Source organism: Cryptotermes secundus, unplaced genomic scaffold (assembly GCF_002891405.2).
Source record: "Cryptotermes secundus unplaced genomic scaffold, Csec_1.0 scaffold209, whole genome shotgun sequence".
NCBI lineage: Eukaryota > Metazoa > Arthropoda > Insecta > Blattodea > Kalotermitidae > Cryptotermes > Cryptotermes secundus.
This window is the reverse complement of record NW_019727789.1, coordinates 1344809-1363378: the sequence shown is the minus strand read 5'-3', so window position 1 is coordinate 1363378 and position 18570 is coordinate 1344809. Positions and strand designations below refer to the sequence as shown.

Below are 18570 nucleotides of genomic sequence, written 5' to 3'. Positions count from 1 at the left end.
CACAAAACCGCCATAATCACCAGTAAGAGCCGTTACCTAGATCGCATAATCCTGGAGGCCGTTGAGATCGAGCTCCATCCAAACAACATGAACAAGGAAACAGGGTTCAATCTCAACAAGTCATGGAAGCCACTCATCTCTTGCCTCAAGAGAAATCCAACAAGCCACTCCAGTTCTTCGTCATGTCATTGACGTCAGTAGCCTGTCCCCTGTATCATGTCATTGACGTCAGTAGCCTGTCCCCAACCAACCAGTTCTTCTTGTCTACTGCACTTCCTAGTGCTATTGACCTCAAGTTCCTGCATTCACTGGCCGTTCCCCCCCCCCTACTTAGCACACACATCATTTGGTCTTTATCGCTCTCAACAACCTCGACAGACGTGAAGCATCTTTTCCCTCAAGAGAATCCAACTAGCCAAACCAGTTCTTCGTCATGTCATTGACGTCAATAGCCTGTCCTCAACCTACCGGTTCTTCTTGACTACCACACTTCCTAGTGCTATTGACCTCAAGTTTCCTGGATTCACTGGCCGTTCCCCCCCACCCTTAGTCAACACACACCATATATGGTCTTAATCGCTCCCCACTGCTCCCATTGGTCCGTTCTCCCTAACCACCCCCCTTGCCTACTTCGTATATAAGCAGCGCCTTTCACATCCTATCACCACAGCTACTGCTCTCCGCATTCCAAGCCATTCAACTGCTCTGAAGATGGAGGCGCTACATTCCTCCGAAACGTCGGCCAACACGAAGAATTCACGGTGCCTAAACCCAGAAGACGACTCTCTTCTATTAACTCCTATTCGCATAAATTCCAGCATAAAACATTCTTCTTAACTTACTGTATCAGGAGCAACTTGTGCCAAAGGAACGTCACCATGGCTTGGGCATGTAACAGACTTGCGATCATATGCTGCCAGAATACATTCCTCCACAATCCAGCTATAAGATACCAAAGGCTCTATATCTTCTGCTAAGTGACATGGCTCATCCATATTGTAACTTGGATGTCCTTCGACCGATGGCATGCGGCTATGTGGACAAAGACATCACAAAATTAATCGTATAATTTAAAGCTTATCTTCTTGCTCAAAAGCTGAACATTATCAAAATTAAATGTGACTGGCAGAAATGGGGAGCAACACTATCAATGTCTCAGAGTCTAATAACATCAAATTACAGGATGATATAATGAACAATGCATTGGAAAGGATGCAGAAGGATGTAATTGTGGCCTAATATGAGGTATTGTTCTGCGATTTGCCTGGAGGAATTGGGAGAAGCCATGAAGAACCTTAGTCAGGACAGCTGGTGTCCCAGCCAAGATCTGAACTGGTCACCTCCCAAATATAAGTCATAAATGTTGCTGCTTGAGCCAACCTGCTCGGTAAGAAGGAAATAGTCTTGATTATTCAACACTGTGGTCTTCTGGATTGTGATGCCACGTAATCTTGTAGGTGAACACAGATGTTCAGGAGGAACATGTAGTATCCAGAGTAAGGAACTGGTTGGGTAATAGGGACATGTTGCAAGGGAAGTGAGCACCCAGACCTACTGGAGGCCAGCAGGAAAATGGCATTCTACTAGGCCTGAACAACATCAGTGAACTTCTACCAGCTACATGATGCCACATATCAAAAGATTCAGGTTACTTTTAGATCACCGAATATACTCAGAGAAGCTCACCTAATAACCCCAGGAAGACTTCCTTTCTGAGCACAGTGCAGAAACAAAGAATGATAATTAAATAAGATCTAAAAATTTGTAATGATGGTATATTAATACAATTATTGTGTTTTTGGGCATCATCCATCATGGAACATTGTGATTTAATTAAAAAACAGGACAATGGATAACGTCCAAAAACATAATAACTGCAATGACAATTAACACTGTGACTTTCAGAGTCTTTAAACAGCTGCTGCAGGGACATCAGAATTCTCACTATTATACAGTACACATGTATTTGTTCAGAGTTTTTAAAACCACCCAGACTTTGACTGTTACTGCCATTTACATAAGATATTCTTAATTATATTGTCAGTTTGATTTCAAATAGAATAGGAGTTTGCCCCAGGTATTTGCCACTACAGCAATCTACACTCTATAGTAGCCACCCATGGGTTAAGAACATTCACTGATAATAGGCTATATTTAACCATTGCTTGTACATAACACATCACTGATGTGTTCATTCGTTGTAACTATTTCGTTCATTCATCAGTAATCTGTCAGACGACAGGTCCACAGTCTCTTCCAAAACAGTTCCTCCACTTAATGTGATCTAGAGCTTTCTCCTTCAAATGAGAATATCCTCTTCTGTCCCCAAGGTCATCCAGCATCTTCTTACATCTTCTTCCTTGTCTTCTGGTCACTTCTATCCGCCCCTCTATCTTTCGTTCAATAACTTCTTTTAGAAGGCAGTTACTGCGCAAGATATGACCAATCCAATTAGACTTCCGTTTTCTTATTTTGTGACTATTTATTTATCACAAAATATTTGTCATACATTGGTTGTCACATTCATTAGTTGGCAAAATGATGACTTTCAATTATAATGTTATTCATCTTCAGGTTATACATCTTGTATGTGCTATCACACAAATTACCATTCCTGTCATTTGCACTGTCAATTACCACAAATTCTGCAATAATTAAAAGTAAACCTCATCATTCTGCTGCATATAGGTGACAGTTAAATATAGCCTATTCAATCATATGCAACAGGATGCCAATCACTGATAAGGTTCTTGAGAGGCATTTTCCAGTCATGAGAATGTATACCAAAGAATGATTTCTCATTAGAATAAATTGGATGGTACAGATACCAAAATACTACTGCACCTGACCACATACCTAGAACTTGTAGAATCATGGCCTACACCACTGTCACCATCGCCATCTGACGTATAGCTCTCCTGAGATTTACGAACTTGATGTAGGCCCAACTGGTTCTCACTCTCCACTTGGTGGAAAGCCTGTCATATAACAGAACATTTTAATCTAAATTCATGGCAGTAAAAATTACACTTTCACTCCCTTTTACTTGTCAATTACCAGTGCTTTGTCCAGACTGCCATATCTGACCCATGGCAGATACTAACATTCTCTGAAAAGACAAAAAATATTTATCTTTCAGAAAGAATTCTGACCATGTAATTCTTCCCTTGTCACAAGTTGGTACATGCAGCTTCCTTTTGAAATTTTCTGGACATATGTAGACAATTTGCTACTCATTACTTTATTATGAAATATTAAAAAGTACTATGGATGGCAAACCAGCAACAGAGTTGTTGGGAGTCACAATATTAAGATTGTAGTCTTCTCAGTTATGGCAATAAGTTTCACAGGTGATTAACAAAGTTTTGGTGGAAACTGCTGCCTCCACCTTCTACGTAATGAAACGGTGGAAACTCTGAAACACTGGTAACCACTTATGAAATTACATGCTGTCATAACTCAGAAGACCACAATCTTAACATGTTAATCTTTTTAACAGTTTCATATTCCTACTATAAATGTATGTCTTCATCATGGAAGACAGACAGTGACACAGTACCAGAGAGCCAAATGTGGTGCATGACAAGAACTTCATACTCTTCACAGTTTCAATGACAAAATAACTTTACTATAAATTTTGTTAAAATCTGTGCAATATAAATTTATAGCAAGAAGCTTTTACCTCAGCAACATGTCTCGGTCCAAGAGCTCCAATAGGAATACTACTTTCACTCCAGTTGTCTGATCTTTGATGTTGGTGCTGAGCCAATTCAGTGTCCCCTTGAGAGGCTGCCACACATCGAGGACACAGGACAAGTCTTGTCACTAAGAAGCGGCCTTCAGATGTATGCACAAACCTTGTACCTGTAACAATGATTTGATTTCCCAACTCAGAGAACACATGGGACATAGCCCCCCCCCCAAAAAAAGTACAACAAAGACTGGGGGGGGGGGGAGAAATAACATTAGTTGAATATTACTTGATTACCTCTTTCCTTGATGGTTAAGTTACTGGAGTACAACTGATCACTCATATTAATCTAGTCCTCAGGTGTAGAATATACAGAGTTTTACCTCCATGCCCACTTAGGCATGGTACAAAGTTACCTTTTACTAGTGCCACAAAGTGTATGTACCTTTTAAGACACAACACAAAATGCAAGTCCGTTCTTATGTGCAACACTAATGTTCTATACAATTTACTAAAAGATATTCACTTTAAAAGTTTTTCAGTATATGTTTCCAACAATGTGGTCATCATCAGGTGTTAAAATTGATGAACAAGGACTCTGCTGTCTTGTTTCATTGCATATGTTGTTAATAATGTGTGTTCCAGGTGGTGGGTTGTATTCCCTCCTGTTGTATGTTGTGCTGCATGCCTGCATTTGAAAAGAAGACATGCAACATAACACAACAGGGGGGAATAAAACCCACAACCTCGAACACACATGTGCATTGAGGGGATTTATATATTAACAATATGTTAGCCCACATGATAATGTGTTTGACTTGTATTTGACAGGAGTATGTTTCAAAATTTACATGCTGCTGCTAAGAGTCTTGATGGAGATTACTGTGGTTCTCCTCAATCCTTCCAGAAAATTCCCAAATATTACCTTAAATCAGGCATGTCCAACGCATTGATCGTGGGATGATTTTTGGTCGATCTCATAGGCCTATAAGGAAATTATATGTGAAAAACATGTAAATTCACTTGTAATATAATATGATTATATTCAGATTTTGAAGGCAAAATACGTATTAAAGTAGTTTGTACTTTCAATGTACATTGCTTTTACAACAATCATCATGTGTCATGATATTTTTACCAATATTTTTGCTTGAAGTGAGGTACGGCAATAGGAGGGGGTGGTAGATCACTGGCAGTTTTGACACTAAAAAGTCGATCACAATCTGTTTGAAGTTGGACATGCCTGCCTTAAATGATGCCATACCTTCTCGACCCACATCCTTTCCAGTTCACATCTCCTACTCTTTCACTTCCTTCAAAGATAAATAATCTCTGCAGCTGACACAGAGTCAGTATACCAGATAAAACTGGTAACTAATTTGACTGTTAGTCTACTCTGCATTATATATTCTGCAGCACTCACCTAGAGTTGGATACCAGTCCTCCAGTAAAATATCAATATGATCCACAGCAAGGGCCAGCAACTGAGCTGTGCATTCAGGGCTTGGGTCCAACACAATAGCCTGATAGCCAATTGGCTCACTGCCTCCAAGTTGATCTGTGATAGGACGTTTTATAACTATAGTATCCACTGGGAAGTAAATCTCTAGGATAGAAGAGTTCACTAGATCAACATCTCCCCACACATCTTCCTGCTTCAATCTGACTCTGCAAACACAAGAAGCAGTATAAGAATGATAAGGTTAGATTTTACAAACGCTGAACAAAATGATTATATCACTGACTGATAAATAAGTTGTTAAACCTGTAAATTACTAGGTGGTTCAAATATGACCGGGACTGATTTTTTTGTAAACAAGCTGCACTGCACAGCAGCTGTGCGACCTTGAGAGAGTGAAGCCACAACCTCCAACCTCCCTCCTGTTAGGGTTAGAACCTGTTCAGTCCTGTCTGGAAGTTGCTAGAGTGATAAGTGACCAGAAGGTACCGCGGAGCATGGAACAACGCATTGTGATCAAATTCCTCGTTGGAGAAAACGTCCTGTCCGCTGAAATTCACCACAGACTCCAACAACAGTATGGGGAAGTATGTCTCTCACGGACCCGTGTGTTTGAGTGGTGTAAGTGCTTCAGAGAGGGCAGAGAGTGCGTGGAGAATGAACCGCATGATCATCGGCCGCGAACATCCGTCACCAAGCCAAACATTGATCGTGCAGACGCACTTATTCGTGAGAATAGGCATATCACTATCAAGGAACTTGGAGCAATGCTGTCCATCAGTGTTGGTAGTGTAGAAGACATCATGAAATATCACCTGCACTATCGCAAGGTGAATGCACGGTGGGTACCACGCATTTTGACGGACGTGAACAAAATGGTGCGCATGCAAGTTGCCAGTCGTCTCCTACAGCAGTTTGAAGATGAAGGCGATGCATTTTTGAAGTCTATAGTGACCACCGATGAAACGCGGGTGCACTACTTCATTCCCAAGTTCCAGCAATCATCACGCGAGTGGCGGAATACCAGTTCTCCCAAACTCAAGAGAGCGCGGAGGAGCCGTTCGGCAGGAAAAGTGATGGCAACGTTCTTCTGGGACTGGCAGGGGGTTATCCATGTAGACTTTCTGACACATGCCAGAAGTCAATGCAGCTTATTACTCAGACCTCCTGGCAACAGATGTGAAGGAAAAGATCCGATCCAAGCGGAAGAGAGGTGAGAAGTGGGTAGCCTTCCTTCAAGACAATGCACGCCCCCATATGGCCAAAAGAACAATGGAAACCCTCCGGAAATTGAAATGGAACCTTCTGACACATCCGCCGTACAGTCCCAATTTGGCACCAAGTGATTTCTACCTGTTCGGAAGGCTCAAATCAGACTTGCAAGGCATGTAGTTTGTGGAAAACGACGCTGTCATCCAGAATGTTTGGGAGCAGATACGCCGCCAACCACAAAACTTTTTTGAAAAGGGCATCAGGATGCTTCCAGAACGTTAGAAAAAATGTGTTGACTCCGGAGGGGAGTATGTTGAAGACTGACATGTGCAAGTAAGTGTTTGGCAATTTTGGTTTAAAAAAAAACAGCCCTGGTCATATTTGAACCACCTTGTATAACACTGATAAATGAACTGAAATTATTAACTCCATTTCAGTGCAGTATAACCAGACATGTATTTTGAAGACACCAAAAAGGAGTTAAATCCTACTATTTTAACAATACTCAAATTTAGTGTACTCATAATAAAATCAAATTAAAACTACACTTTCACAAAAAATTACAAAAAGTTGCACAAACTATATAAAAAAGAACACCTAACACAAAAATAACAAATAAAAATAAAGTGCTTATAAATCTAGGTATGAAATAATCCAAGAAATGTTGCGTGTTTACAAAGCTGTTGGCTAGCAATGGCTGTTTTTCTCGCTCCCTTATTCTAGCTGTCAGGCCTTATGTCACAATATCAGTGCAGGTCCTGTTCTCAATGATTTTGAAACTATGNAATGGGGGGGGGGGGGGGAGCAGCTGACCCTTATGTTGGATTTTTGAAAACAGAACTGCTGACCCTCTTAGAAGACATTACTCTATGAACATGACTGCATGATGAAGCAACCCCATTTTTCAATAGGAACGTCATGCATTATCACAACAGACAGTTCACTGACCATGGGTCATCATCATTGGTGGCATGCTAAACTGGACACCACATTCACTGGATCTCAGTCCCTTACATTACAATGTATGGGTCACATGATAAACACACTGTATGACTGCACAGTAGATCCAAGAAAGGTACTACTACTGTGAATTTCTGATGCTGCAAAGACACATTACTAATGCTCCTCTTCTTCATATGACTACATGTTCTCCATTGAAATGAACCAGACTGTGCATCAAAGCTGACAATGGACATCTTATACAATTACTTTAAGCTAATGTTGTATTTTAGCATCCTGTTGCACTGATTTTCATCCATGATATGTATACAGTCACCGCAGCTAAGAAGGGAACACACATCACAAGACACGATTTACACAGAATATAAGAAAAACGACCCCCATAGTGGAAGAACCACACACAAGTTTTAATTATGACACATAAGATGAATAATCTTAACAAGTTTTAGTGTGTGTAAATTCATTACAGTTGACAGATACGCAATTTTTAAATACTTTTAAAATAATTTTATAAAGGCAAGCAATGAAACAGATTAGCGTAATTAGGGCACCTGATGATGGCAATATGTTGCCAAAACATGTCGTGAAGTAACAGGTGAAACTGAGTGCACTACAAGATGGCAACTGTATACATATCATGGATACTTTAAGCTATATAATCATTACATCTTTTCCCATATAAAAATGTCCCCTCCCCCTAATAACAAATGCCTTCAAGATGAGATACATTTCAAATACCCATAGCTTCAAAACCTCTGAGAATATGATCCACATTGATACACCAATATTCACTCAGAAGAATCTCTGTAATCACCTCCTAAAATGACATAAAGTCACTGAACACTAGCAATGTGGATGAACACATTGCCTCCATCTTCAAGGCAGAAGAGTAATCTTACATTTACTGTGAAGACAAAAGCAGTTGGTTCCTCCAAAATGTTGGAGAAGATGTACCAGACTACATGGATTCATATCCCAGGGGAGAATAATCTTCATAGTTAAGGTAGTGGACTTGAAGTTCTCACAGCTGTGGCTATGAAGTATTCTATCTTCTGGGATACAATTCCAGTGTTTCAGAGGAACACTGGTTGACTTTCACTTGACTGCACAACATTATATCCCAGAAGCCAGAACTCTTCAGTCACTGCATTTAGAGCCTCAAATCTCACGGACATGCATACACTTAAACTGATATTGCAGCCTAATATTTCTGATAAATAAGGAAATTGAAACACCAAAATTATAGCCAATCACTTGAAGATGGGAGTAGATCCAACTCCCAAATTGCTGTATGCCAAACACACCTCAGCCTTGGAAAATATTCAGCATAACTGTGGGGTAAGTTCTGTACTCCTATGCTGATACTATGGAGAAAAATACAATTTAATCAAAAAGGAGGGGAAAAAATTAAGTTCTCTTCCTTTAAGGCACAATAGATCACTGTGGTCATGGTGCAAGGGCCAAGAAGGCCCACCCCTTATACATTCATACATTCACTGAAGTTAATAGATTTATCATAATATTGAGAATGTTCTTGCGCATACGTGATTTCACATGTATTGTTTACCTGAGTTGTCTGTAATCAACAGGCGAATTTTTCATATTTGGCAGTACCTCCTTCATACGAAATATAGTTGTATCTGCATACCGCATTTCCATCCCAGTCTGCCACAGCACCCACTCTGCACGCACATCCAGTAGTTGTGCCAGCTTTGTGTCCTGCATTACCTACAAAATGTGCACATATTAACATAATTAAATATTAAGGAAAAACTGTAAAATGCACTGAACAATCCAACAGAACTGTGGTGGAATGAACAGACTACGGTCTAAAACATTAACAGAAAATGCTGAAATTAAGGTTCTCATGATGCTGACTGTGAAGAGCTTGTATTCTGTGTTGTAATGCTTTGAAGACATCTCTCTGAACCACAGAGCATTATAACCCAAAAGCTGTATTCTTCTTAAGAGAATAATTAGACTGCAACATGTACTGTCCAATAAAGAAATATAAAGAAAGAGCAGGTTGTACATTGTAATATAAATAAACTATAACTAATTCAATGGAGCCGAGTCCTTCTTGAGAAGCTAACAGTTGCTAAGCTGGTAAAACAATTTCCCACCTTTTAAGAGACCCAAAAGTTCATTACAGTTATAACAGGAACAGGCCACCGGTCAGTATCCTACACATGAATTCAGTTCACACTCTCCCATCCTTTTCAAGATTCATTTAAATATCATCATCCCCTTATGTCAAGATCTGCCAAATGGTCTCTTACCTTAAGGTTCTCTGACAAGAATGTTGTATGCACTTCCCATCTTTCCTATGCATGCTACATACTCTTCTAATATAAGTCTCACTGATTTGATCATCCTAACAACACTTGATGAACAGTACATGTTATAAAGCTCTTTATTACGTAATTTTCTCCAGCTTCCTGCTATCACTTCTCTCTTACATTCACATAGTCAGATTATCCTGTTTCCAGCTCTGGAAACTGAGGAAAGAGGTGTTGTTAAGGTCACAGGAACACAGATACAGATTTTAGGGTATTATACCATTCACTGCGAAAAATAAATTAGTATTAATCACATGTGATATTGAGTTAATTAATGTAAAAATAAATCTATATTTATAAATGTAGTCGCTCATAATTTATTTGTTTAAAAGTTCTGTATTATTAAAATTTGCATAGACTCTTTAAAATTGGAAATGCGGTGGGTAAGTTACTTTTCTTACACTAAATTAGATGAAATCAGATCCCTTTGTAACATTTGTGGGACATCACCACATATCTAGCATACCTCACAAAACCAGAGATGCCATAAATAGACAATACTCTCCTCACCCTTTTCAAACAGATCCTGTACATTAAACGAAAATTCCTAGAGTTACTTGCATCTCACCTCCTTAGGCATGATGAAGAAGGCACGAACAATGTCAACAATGGCATCATCTGCAAGAATCCTTGTGATAAGTCGTGACCAGAACCCACTGGGGAAGTATGACATAAGCAATAGGCGCCTAATGGAGCATTCTGGGTCTGACCGGTGGGTAATCTCACTTTGGAATGCTGCTGTTGCATCTACACCTTCTTCAGTGGGAATACTTGGGCCTGTTTATAACAAAATAATATTTTTAAATTCATTTATTCTCAGAGCTATTAGCTAATTCATACTGTGGCATACAGATCTGTTGCCAAGCAGTGACTCTGTAAACTGTGGCCATTGCTTGCTAATGGTCTGCAAACATATTCCTGTGAAAACACCCAGTCTATCGCTAGGCAATCGCCCATGACAACAACAGGATTGCTGGAGGCTGCTTTTTCTGTTCGGTCTCCCCTTAGGCTACATAACAAGGATCCCAGGCCAGCTGAGCAGTTCAGCTGTCAGTTCACTTGAAAGCATGTGAAGAGAAGACTAGGAGGTTGGTGTGAAATGGCCGCCAGCCTGGGACCCAGTTAGCTGAGTTGTCAGTTGACAAGAGCTCTGCATAGGTGGCTGTGACAGGAGGACCTGAGGGTGGAAAGCTGAAAAATCTCCACTGTGTTAAATCTGTTGCCAGGAAACGGCTAGTGGAGACTGTAACAGACTGTGGACACTGGTCTGTGTATCAGTGATCTGTAAAGTGTAGATATGAGTGATGTATACAACTGATCAATAAATCCAATATCAAATCCATATCCTGTCTATAGTGACCCACCCCTAAATCATGACAATATAAACCAGTCACAGTTCAGCATAAAAACTACAACTCTTTAAAAAAAAAGAGTACATTTATATTTTATAATTTAGACATCTTTGGATACTTACAGCCTTTTTAAACATGTAAGTCATTAATGTTATCCTATGTTAAATTACAAATTAAAATTGCATATGTATTATTTTTGATACAGCCATTTCGTTTGCTGACCTTCGTATTGTATAACTTGAGAAACAACAATACAGTCAAGTATAAAGTTAAATTTGATGCCATTACAGCACTAACTATGAAGAATACTATCTTCTGGTACAAACCCATGTAATCCAGCAGAATATTACTGATAATGCTTCATGTTTTTTGTTTTTCGCTTACTTAGCCTACCCTTCCATCCTGAAGATCAATGCAGTTCTTTTTTCAAACATGAAAAAAAAATTCTACCACAGTATACAGCACGACACCCCAACAGACAGTACTCTTCACACCTCAGATATTGATGTAGTGTGTGGAATGTATTACAAGTGTAAGTCTTATTATCTAGCTAGAAATGTAAAATAAACTATAAATATTCACAAAACTTGCAAGAAATACAATTTTGCACATCCTTTCATAATTTAGTATTTTTTAATACAGAGAATTTGTGTAAACATTCATTCATTTCCTTTATTTTCCATATATCTATACAGGCAAAAAACCTAAGATGTGGAAATAGTCCCTTTGATAATAGATGTATACATGTAATAAATTACATAAGTCACACAACTAAAATAATAACAATAATAATAATACACACACTAGTCAAGTAACACAGGCAATAGAAAAAAAAACAAAAAACAAGAAGCTTATTACAATTGTAATTACTAAACATAATTTAAAAAGTGCACTACTATAAAAACTTAGAATTAATACAATTTCACTCAGATTACCCAAATAATTAAATGCTTTCTTTATTTCATTTTCCCATAAACATTTCTTTCAGATTATATTCAGAACATTTTATTAAATTACTGTTTACAAACACCTACTTAAATGATGTATCTGTAGAGCTGGGAAATAAATACAGAATGTATTTGTTAAATCGCTCTTCTGTATTAGGTAAATGTCCAGATTATTAAGCGTCACAACTAATAGAAGCGTACAGGTTAATCCCTTGTGTATCTGTTTAACAGACACATGACATTTTATTGTATTGTACTGTATTTATTAGCATTTATCAATCCATTCAGGTACACGACCACTGGATATAGAAATTGTCAGCAGATTACAGTGACATTTACATAAGATTGTCTTAACATAAAAACAAATAACAATTAAAAAATATATAAGAAATAAATACATGCAACTAAAATACAAAGCTATAATTACTGGGATACCACAAAGTCAAATTTATTATTCCTATCAAGATACTCTTCAACTGGATGAAAAGAGTTTTCTACAAGAAACTTTCTCATTTTATGTTTAAATTTATTAATATCATGTGCAACTTACTTAATGTTGGGGGGTAGAGAGTTAAATAACGTAATACTGGAATAATATACCCCTTTTTGAACTCTAGTTAGACTTACTAAAGGATCATGAAAGTCCAATTTTTGGCAGGCATTTATTTTGTGCAAGTCAGAATTTATTGTGAAAAAATCCTTATGCTTTACAACAAACATAAGAGTTGAAAAGATATATTGGCATTTGAACCCTATGAAATTTATGACTACTCAGCAAAGACAAATGAGTTAAGACTTATAGGGTTGTGTTGGGCCATGCACTGTGGTGACAAGTGCCTTATTTTCATTCATATTTATTTAATGACGATGTCAGAAGCTCAGACATTATAACATCAAATGGCAGAATGCTTAGTGAATAACGAATTGAAAAGGTTGTGGAAAGAAGTGGTCATGGCCTAATTTGAGGTATATCCCAGTACTTGTCTGATGGGACTGTGCTAAACATATAAATGCTCACCTGGGAACCCCCACATATGTGTACAAGCAGGAACAGTACCCACTTGGCTGCAATGTTAGGTCTGTTATTACTGAACAGAGATAGCACACCTAATATCAGTTCTTACCACTGATCTTCATTGGTGAAGTAGTGTTGGCAAGTGGTCTCTGCAGCTGGAACTGATCAGGGGTCTGAGTATAAAATGATGAATTGCCAACCAGTGTTGAGGCTCCAGTTGAGACGCTCAGCTTCTTGCTGCGTACCGCCCAGCCCCGAGATCGCACTGGGATCTTAACATAAAATCAAGCAAGAACAGATGCATAGAATCAACAAATATGGAGAAATCATTCTTAAAATCCATTGTAGAATTTAAATCTCTGTTCTATCAGTCCTTGAAATAAACGAATTTGTGTGCTCAATTTTACAAGCAATAAACACAGCATAAGTTCTGAGGTTTTCACAGCAGTGATTCCTTAGACTTTGATCTTCCAGACTGTGACAACACAGTCTTACATTTGGATAACAGTGTTCCAGAACAGGGAAATCAATTGCCAGATTCAATCAATAATTCTTTCTGAACCAATATACAAGAGACAATTTCTATCTATTCAGATTACAATTTTTTACATCTTTCAGCCCCACTGTCCCAGAGTGAAGGTAATGGTAAAAGTACAGATGTTGCTTTGCATATTTAATTAAGTAGCACGCCATGAAGGTGTATGGGGCAGCGGAAGGTATAGCTCCGCCATTCTTGATCTTGGCACTAGATGGAGGTGAAAGATCAGTACACTGCTTTAGTGCACTTTCATGAAAATAAAAGAAATTTACCTCAAAATGTTCAAAATATATGAAATAGCTATATAGTCACACATAACTGATTGTAAGCTATACAAAAGTACAGATCATAATATACAGTGTGTCTGGATGAAAGGTATCCAAAATAAAATCATTATATCTCAGAAAGAATTTAATATACACATTAATGGGTTACACCATTACAAAGGGAAAGTGTCAAAATTTTTTCTGCATATATAACTTTCTCAATAAATTTAAATGTGGGCTCCCTTGGTGGCATGACAAATATCCAACTTTGAAGCGTGTTTTGTGTTACCATAGCCAAAACATCCCTTATGCGGACTTTCAGGTGTTGAAGGTCGTTGATCTTAACCTGGTAGACAATGTTCTTCACATAAACCAGATACGTGTATGACAATTAGTTTCTGAGATATAATTTTTTTTTTGATACCTTTCATCTGGACAACCTGTACTTCCATATCAAAATTGTGACTCTAGCTTTTCTACCAACCTGCGCATTTGGTGCCTCAGATTTGATCCATGGTCAATGAATATTTGCAATGCTGATGTGATAAGGTTATAAACGATATGCTACCATGTCACACAAAGAGCATCATCAGTAGTGTCATCTTGACTAAAGAACAGGGCTTTAAATTGAAAATAATTACAAGAAAGAATTATAACTCCTCCATTTTCTATATATATAGTACAGTTTTCAGATCAGAAAAAGACGAAACATTTTAACTTTAACTCTAAGTCAATTCCAAAGTACTGTGACGATGATATATTGCACTTTGGATAACCGAGTTTCTAGCCTCTGCCTATCATCCAGTGTTCTGAAGTAACACAACGGTTTAGAAACTGGATCAGTTTCCATCTTCAGCAGTTTGTCCAGTAGCCAGTAAGAGCACTTTCTAACAGAAGCAACTAAGAAGCTGATTACCCACGTTTTCAGCTAGGACACAGCTACAATTTCGAGAATACTGTGTCTTTTTTTTCTTCTGATTACCAAACAGATAAAGTCCAGAAAATCAGTAATCTAAAGTATAATTCTGAACACTAAAAATTTAGTACAGTACTCAAAGAAAGACCAGATTACAAACTCAGCAAATGGTGATGAATATTTTCATTACGTTAACTTACAATAACGGAGAAGAATTAGATTATAAGAAGAGGCCATATCTGAAATGAAAACATTCAACAACAACTTGGAGAATATATTCTGATTCATAAAACTGGTAACAATCAACAGAAATGGAAGGAGCATGTGTGATGCATGCCAACAGATCACCAACAGAATATATATAGACACTGAGAACAAAGAGATCTGGGAAGACCTAGAAAAAGATGGACAGGCCAATAGCATTCTCTGCTTTAGAACAGGGAACACACTACTTACACCTTCTGAGGAATAGGAGGATGAGGATGAGGAGGAGGGGAGGGAAGGGGGCAAAGAAAACTGGAGATGTATAGACATCAAAATTTCCAAACTTCAACAACTTCTGGCTTTAAACTTGTTTTTATTAATTAAGCCTGAAAAAGGATGTTATCATGATGAAATGCAAATCACATCCGAATAAGTCACTTAAATTAGGGAACAATCTGAATTTCAACCACTGAATATGTTCCCTTGTCCACCAAATTAATTTATTTATCACGTATTACTGTCTCTACAGAAATTCCTACAGGTTAAAAATAATGTTTTTAAAAATTAAACATTTAAATTTAAAATTTAACGATGAGATTATTGTCTTTGTTCACTGAAATTAAATATTAAATGAGACAAAATCTTAAAATGAGGAGCTTTAAGAGGGGNAAAACGAACAATTTCAATTTTGAAATGTTCACACATCCCCAAAAAGATGTTTACCAAAACCATTCAAAAAAGTATTAGCAGATCAACAAACAACTAACACAAAGTTCATTTTCTTATTTCTTTGTAAGAGTTTTATCTCTTTATCTTCTTTCTGAGGAAGTTCACAAAATGAACAGAATAAATGATCTTTACCAGTTTCTGTGCACATTACATCACTGATGTGCCACATATTGTTCACTTTATTTAAATTAAGTTAAAAAGATAGAAATGTCAAAATACATTACAGTTAATAAGCTTTCAACAAAAGCCAGAAAATAGAAAGAGTCACACCATAAATTTGTGCTGCAGGTGTTTGGTGCAAATTTATTTTCTGAGTGATCATGTGAACATTTATAACAGGAAACTTCTGACATGCTAAATTGTCCAAAATTGTCACAGCACCCACTCTTACTACTGAACTGTTGGAACTGGGAACTTTCAAAACCCATTCTCACAAATGCTTACTAGTGTAATGATTAATGCAATCTTGGATAACCAGTAATCAGTGAACCTGATCTCAGTACTGGTATCATTATGACAACTTGTAACAACACAGACAATGCTGTTCGTTTCAGCTGTGTGGATAAAGCTACTGTTTTCAGGATTTTCTTGCATATTAATTGCCTGCCACTTTGTGGATCTTTCTAAAAAGTAAGTAAGTAAGTAAGTAATTAAGTGACTGAGTGACTAGCTGACTAAACTAACTTTATATCTTATTAACTAACTAACTAACTAACCAACCAACTAACCAACCAAATCCATGGAACACGATCCTCCTTATAAAGCTAACTGCTGCTAAGCTAGTCAAATTCCGCATCTTTAAAGGAACCTGAAAGTGCATTACCATGATCATAAAAGCATACCTATCAGAAAGTTCCCAGACTAGGTCAAAAAATAAATGCTGGCTCAACTTACTCAATTTTGGCTGCCATCTCCTTCAAAATAGCCTTCTTGAGAACATATACAGAGATCCCATTGTTTCTTCCATGCTTCAAAAGCACTGGGGAAGCCATTTTCCTTAATGCTGTTGAGTACTGCTTGTGATTATTTCCCTTTGGATGTCAGACACTGTTTCAAAATGTCATCCCTTCAATTTCATTTTCAAATTGGGAAACAAAGTGAAATCACAGGGGCTAAGTCAAGTGAGTAGGGAGGATGGAGAATGATAACCATGCTGTTAGTCACAAACTCTGTGTGATGCAGACACGTTGCTTGATTTTGACGTCTATCACAGACAAAACAAAACATGAAGTCGAAAAGCACTCGTGTAAAAACAATGCATGTTCACAGCGCGATGTCACATGGCAGACTGATGCAATAGGCTTGTGGAAGTGTGACCTTGGCCTCCCCTCTCATCTTCTTCCACTGAGGCAGTTACAACAATAACAGTCTGGGAACTTTCCAACACACCTCATAAACTGAAGGAACTAAATCCACATCTAAGACTATTTTTATCATGCCATAGCTCAGGTGGTTAGTTGCCAGCTTCCCACTGTGGCAGCCCAGGTTCAATCCCATGACAAGGAATGGGATTTGTGGTGGGCAAACTGGCACAGGGGAAGGTTTTCTCCAAATACTTTGACCTACCCCACTAATTCTCATTCCACTCACTGCTCTGTATTCATTAATCATGTTACCATCAACACTACAGTCTTGTTAACTAACTTAAAAAAATTCAATATTTCTTTCAGATCAATTTTAAAATTGTGTGAGATCTGAGGTTAGTACTCTTCAGTTTTAACATTATCCTCTCACCTATGCCTGTGTCTTCCAAGTGTTCTCCTCTGTTCATGTATGATGGGGTACCCAAAAGAAACTGAAATAATTTTTTTGTGGGCAGAGCTTTTGTAGTACCGCGTTTTGCCGCTATGAGCGCATAGAGCTAACATTCCTGAGTCGATAAGCCGACTACCGTTGCTTCAGAAGGTAAGGACTAGTTTCGGCAGAGTTTATAGTGACAACTGTTTTGTGTGATCGTCGTTTTTGCAATGGCTGATTTTCGTGAACAGCGTGCGGCGGTGAAATTCTGCTTTTTGCTCGGGAAAAGTGGAACAGAAACTCTTGAAATGTTAAAAACGGCGTACAAGGACGATGCTATGGGGAAAACTCAAGTGTTTGAGTGGTTTTCCCGTTTCAAAAATGGTGAAATGTCAATTGATGACAAACCTCGTTCTGGTCGTCCTTCCACGGCCCGAACACATGAAAATGTTGAAAAAATTCGTGAAATCATCAAGGAAGATCGACGACGGACCATTGAAGAAATTGTGGAGCTGTCGGGAGTGACTTGGAGCTCAGCGGCCAGATTTGTGGCAGTCGGGTGACTGGTTTTTCCATCATGACAATGCCCCTGCTCACACAGCCCTGTCTGTACGACAATTCTTGACCAAAAATGGTATGACCCCTGTTCCTCACCCTCCATACTCACCCGACCTTGCCCCGTGCGACTTTTTTTTGTTTCCTCAAATGAAAAGAGACATGAAAGGAAAGCGTTTTGCTGATGTTGCTGAGGTGAAGGAAAAAACGACGGAGGCGCTGTCAAGCATCTCAAAAGATGAATTTAGACAATGTTTTGAAAAATGGAATAAAAGACTAGACAAGTGTATTAGTGTAAGTGGAGAGTACTTTGAAGGGGATTGAAGGTTTGTGCTTAAAATTTGAATAAATAAGTTAAAAAAAAATAAGTTCGGTTTCTTTTGGGTACCCCCTCGTATATCAATTCNAAGGTAAGCGTTTTGCTGATGTTGCTGAGGTGAAGGAAAAAACGACGGAGGCGCTGTCAAGCATCTCAAAAGATGAATTTAGACAATGTTTTGAAAAATGGAATAAAAGACTAGACAAGTGTATTAGTGTAAGTGGAGAGTACTTTGAAGGGGATTGAAGGTTTGTGCTTAAAATTTGAATAAATAAGTTAAAAAAAAATAAGTTCGGTTTCTTTTGGGTACTCCCTCGTATATCAAATAAAA

The 18570-nt window shown here is 38.1% G+C and overlaps 1 protein-coding gene across 2 annotated transcripts in view; it reads right to left on the bottom strand.

The window, feature by feature from the left end:
- Nucleotides 1–18570, bottom strand: part of LOC111864966 (leucine-rich repeat serine/threonine-protein kinase 1) — a 105660-nt gene that overhangs the window by 23891 nt on the left and 63199 nt on the right. For both annotated transcript variants that reach the window (XM_033751640.1, XM_023852618.2), the window contains exons 28-34: nucleotides 13085–13247; nucleotides 10230–10438; nucleotides 8890–9050; nucleotides 5115–5359; nucleotides 3683–3864; nucleotides 2857–2978; nucleotides 843–1032 (exon numbers count right to left, since the gene is read on the bottom strand). In XM_033751640.1, coding sequence (XP_033607531.1) covers nucleotides 843–1032; nucleotides 2857–2978; nucleotides 3683–3864; nucleotides 5115–5359; nucleotides 8890–9050; nucleotides 10230–10438; nucleotides 13085–13247 — 1272 coding nt within the window. The remainder of the gene's footprint in view (nucleotides 1–842; nucleotides 1033–2856; nucleotides 2979–3682; nucleotides 3865–5114; nucleotides 5360–8889; nucleotides 9051–10229; nucleotides 10439–13084; nucleotides 13248–18570) is intronic.